Below are 3286 nucleotides of genomic sequence, written 5' to 3'. Positions count from 1 at the left end.
TGTAAATAGGTTTATAAAGAAATCCTTCCCCACCTCTCTGGTGGGGAAGGAGCCTGAGTTAGTGCGTGAGGTTGAGAGGTACCGGCTAGATATAGTCGGGCTCACCTCCACACATGGCTTGGGCTCTGGAACCAGTCTCCTGGAGAGGGGCTGGACTCTGTCTCAGTCTGGAGTTGCCCCTGGTGAGAGGCGGCGGGCTGGGGTGGGTATTCTAATTAGTGCTGTCAAGAGATTAAAAAAAATAGAGATTAATTAATTATGATTTTTAATTAATTGATCTAATTAATCTCTTTTTTAATCTCACCTAAAAATAGCTGAGGAAAGCCCTCAACTTATTGTGGCAGACCAAAAGACTGATATAACAAAGAAAGTGACTTTATAAAGTCATTTATTGTTTAACAAACGTTAAACAGATGCAACCATTTACATACTGTTGTATTCTTTTGTAAAATAAGTGGAAAAATAAATACAAATAAAATCAAATAAATTAAGTGCTGCAAGTTAGCACATCAGAGTTGCTCTTTTCTGAGCAATACAGCACTGAAATTCCTCTGCTTCAGATAATGAAAAATAAAACTGACATTGCAGTGCTGCAAGTTAGCACATCAAAGTATTCTTCCATCACAAAAAAAAGTGCTGAACATCAAGCAATCTATTCTAGTAGGCTACAAATGACACAGCAGCTATGCTGACCACGTGTCTCATTTCTTCTTCCTCAGCCAGTCGCTAAGACACACCAGCCTGGTAACATTTTCTGGAAGCAAGGCTGCCCTTTTCTTTTGCACTATGTGGCCTGCAAGGCTAAAGAGTCTCTCACAGGGTACAGAGGTAGCTGGGGAGGCCAGGTACTTTTGTGCTAGGACTGACAGCTTTTCATAGACTCCTGAGTGAGCATACCACCACTGCAGGGGACAGTCATCAATACTGATGCTGGGTTCTGCTCTGTAGCGCTGCAGCTCTCCAGACTCAATTCCATCTTCTGAGTCAGAGTCAGACCCCAGAAGGAGTTCGCTCCTCCTCTTCTTCTGAGCTGGTCCATCATCCTCTGTGGAGGGCTGGAGACTATCTGCTCTTCTGGGCTCTGCTGCCTGGAGCATATTCTCCAGAATGGTCCACACCTGAATGAATGAATGAATGAATGAATGAATGATTGTGATTAAAACTAAGTGCTTTTTTTTTATTTTATTTAATCTTGTAAAGAACTTTGTGTTCCATATAATAAATAAAAGTTTGATTTGATAATGAATTGGACTCATTAGTCCAGCTTAACCTTATTGTCCTACCTGTTCCCTCTTTTCTCTTGGAAGACATTTCAAATCCTTAAACCGTGGATCCAATGCTGTGGCCACCTCGAACCATATCTCGTTGCCATTAGCTCGTCGTGCTGCCAGATCCTTCTGGAAGGCATTCTTGAACTTCACCACGTAGGCAGGATCATCATCAGTAATGTCCATGACACGGTACAGATGGCGAAAAGCAGGCAGCACTACAGAGCAAGAGACGTAGGCCTCACCACCCAGCAGCTCTGTCACATACCTGCAGAGGTGGAGAGGTTTGCTAAATAAACCTAGCTGGATTCATTTAAATCAAAGTGTAACTGATTTCCAATTTAATTGTCCTTAAAAGTTCCTTGTTATGTTCATTAATTTTGATTTTACACATGTAACAGTAGTTTATATAATTAAAATGGGAAGGTGTTTATTTGAACTTACTTGCATGGTTCAAGCAGGAGCTCCAGCCTCTGCAGTTTCGCCCACTCAGCTTCGGTTGGCAAGACCAACCTGTGGTTCTGTTGGTCCAACGTAGCCTGGACAGCCTCTCGGTTACATAGGAGGCGTGAGACCATTGCGAGAGTCGAGTTCCACCTGGTGGGTACATCCTGTATAAGTTGATCGCTCTTCTTTCCGAGTGCTACTTGTTGTTGGTTAAGTTCTGTGGTACTCGCAGGGCTTTGTTTAAAATGACCAACAATCTTGCGGCACTTTGCCAGTACACCGACAAAACCACTGCTATCGAGACATACCGTGATGGTCCTCTGGAGAATGTGAGCATTGCAGGCGATGTGCTCATATGGAAGTGCTCTCATAGCAGCCAGCATGTTTGCTGCGCTGTCTGTGCCAATGGTGGATATCTTGTTTTCAATACCCCAGTCATTTGCTACCTTGAGGAACTGTTCGGCGCATTTATCAGCAAAGTGCCTGGTTTCTGTTCTCATGACGGTCAGTGCAAATGAGTTGAGGTTCCACTCACTATCAATAAAGTGTCCAGTCACCCCAAAATAGCTGTGGTTGCCAGCTGAGGTCCAGTGATCTCCGGTTATAGCAACACAGTTGGGAGAATCCTCCGCCAAAATCTCAAGTTTGTTTTTCTTTTTGCCGTCGTACATTTTGCTGATTTTGGTCGTTACTGTAGTCCTGCACGGCGGCTTGTATGACGGGTCATTGGACGCAATTTGCAACACCTCTGTCAATCCTTCGTCCTCTACTATATTTATCGGCCTACAGTTCATCGCTATCCACTTGGCAATAACATTAGTCAGCCTGTCGGTCGCAGACTTGCTCATACGAGGGGTATTCTCTAGTTTTGTTTGGCGAAAAGCTTTGCTCTGGCTTGCTATATTGCTAACGCCTTCACTGCTAGCTGTTGCTGCACTCGCGGCTGGGTGCTTTGCGTTGAGGTGATAGGCCAAACTTGAGCTGCTTCGGTGGTAAGCAAACTCCTTCTTACACTCTAGGCAGACCACTTTACCTTTGTCAATGGTGCCGTCGGGGCGTTTATGAAATACAAATTTCCCGTTCATTGGGCCAACAACTCTCAGATGCGCCTCCATATCCACACTGTAAGCTAATCACCACTTCTCACCTTGACCTCACGACGTGACTCCACCCCCAACAAGTCAAGCACAAGGAGCCCAGCACATAAAAACGGATTTTATAACATAGCAACTCTCATACAAAATCAATGACGTCAAGAGATTAAAAATTAGATTAACGAGATTAAAAAACATAACGCGCTAAATAGCATTGTAATTAATTAATCGCAATTAACGCGATAATTTGACACCCCTAATTCTAATATCCCCTCAGCTTGCTGCCGGTACGTTGGGGTTTTTCCCGGTGGACGAGAGGGTTTGTTCCCTGCGCCTTAGGGTCGGGGAACGGGTCCTGACTGTCATCTGCGCTTATGCGCCGAGTGGCAGTTCAGAGTACCCAGCCTTCTTAGAGTCCCTGGGGGGGGGGTGCTGGAGGGTGCTCCACCTGGAGACTCTGTTGTCCTGCTGGGAGAC

The 3286-nt window shown here is 44.9% G+C and overlaps 1 protein-coding gene across 1 annotated transcript; it reads right to left on the bottom strand.

Annotated features, from left to right (window-relative positions):
* Window positions 1–701: 701 nt before the first annotated feature.
* On the bottom strand, window positions 702–3061 carry LOC146579959 (E3 SUMO-protein ligase ZBED1-like). The gene is made up of 3 exons (XM_085266489.1): window positions 1713–3061; window positions 1284–1536; window positions 702–1118 (listed from the first exon to the last, which is right to left on the bottom strand). The coding sequence occupies exons 1-3, from the start codon at window positions 2828–2830 to the stop codon at window positions 702–704; spliced, it is 1788 nt and encodes a 595-aa protein (XP_085122615.1). The 5' UTR covers window positions 2831–3061.
* Window positions 3062–3286: the final 225 nt, after the last annotated feature.

This window comes from Mchenga conophoros, linkage group LG3 (genome assembly GCF_057382185.1).
Source record: "Mchenga conophoros isolate Kocher_MC1m ecotype Shallow Benthic linkage group LG3, M_conophoros_male_GT1.1, whole genome shotgun sequence".
Lineage (NCBI taxonomy): Eukaryota > Metazoa > Chordata > Actinopteri > Cichliformes > Cichlidae > Mchenga > Mchenga conophoros.
Note: the sequence above shows the minus strand (reverse complement) of the source record. Positions and strands in the feature narration are given on the sequence as shown.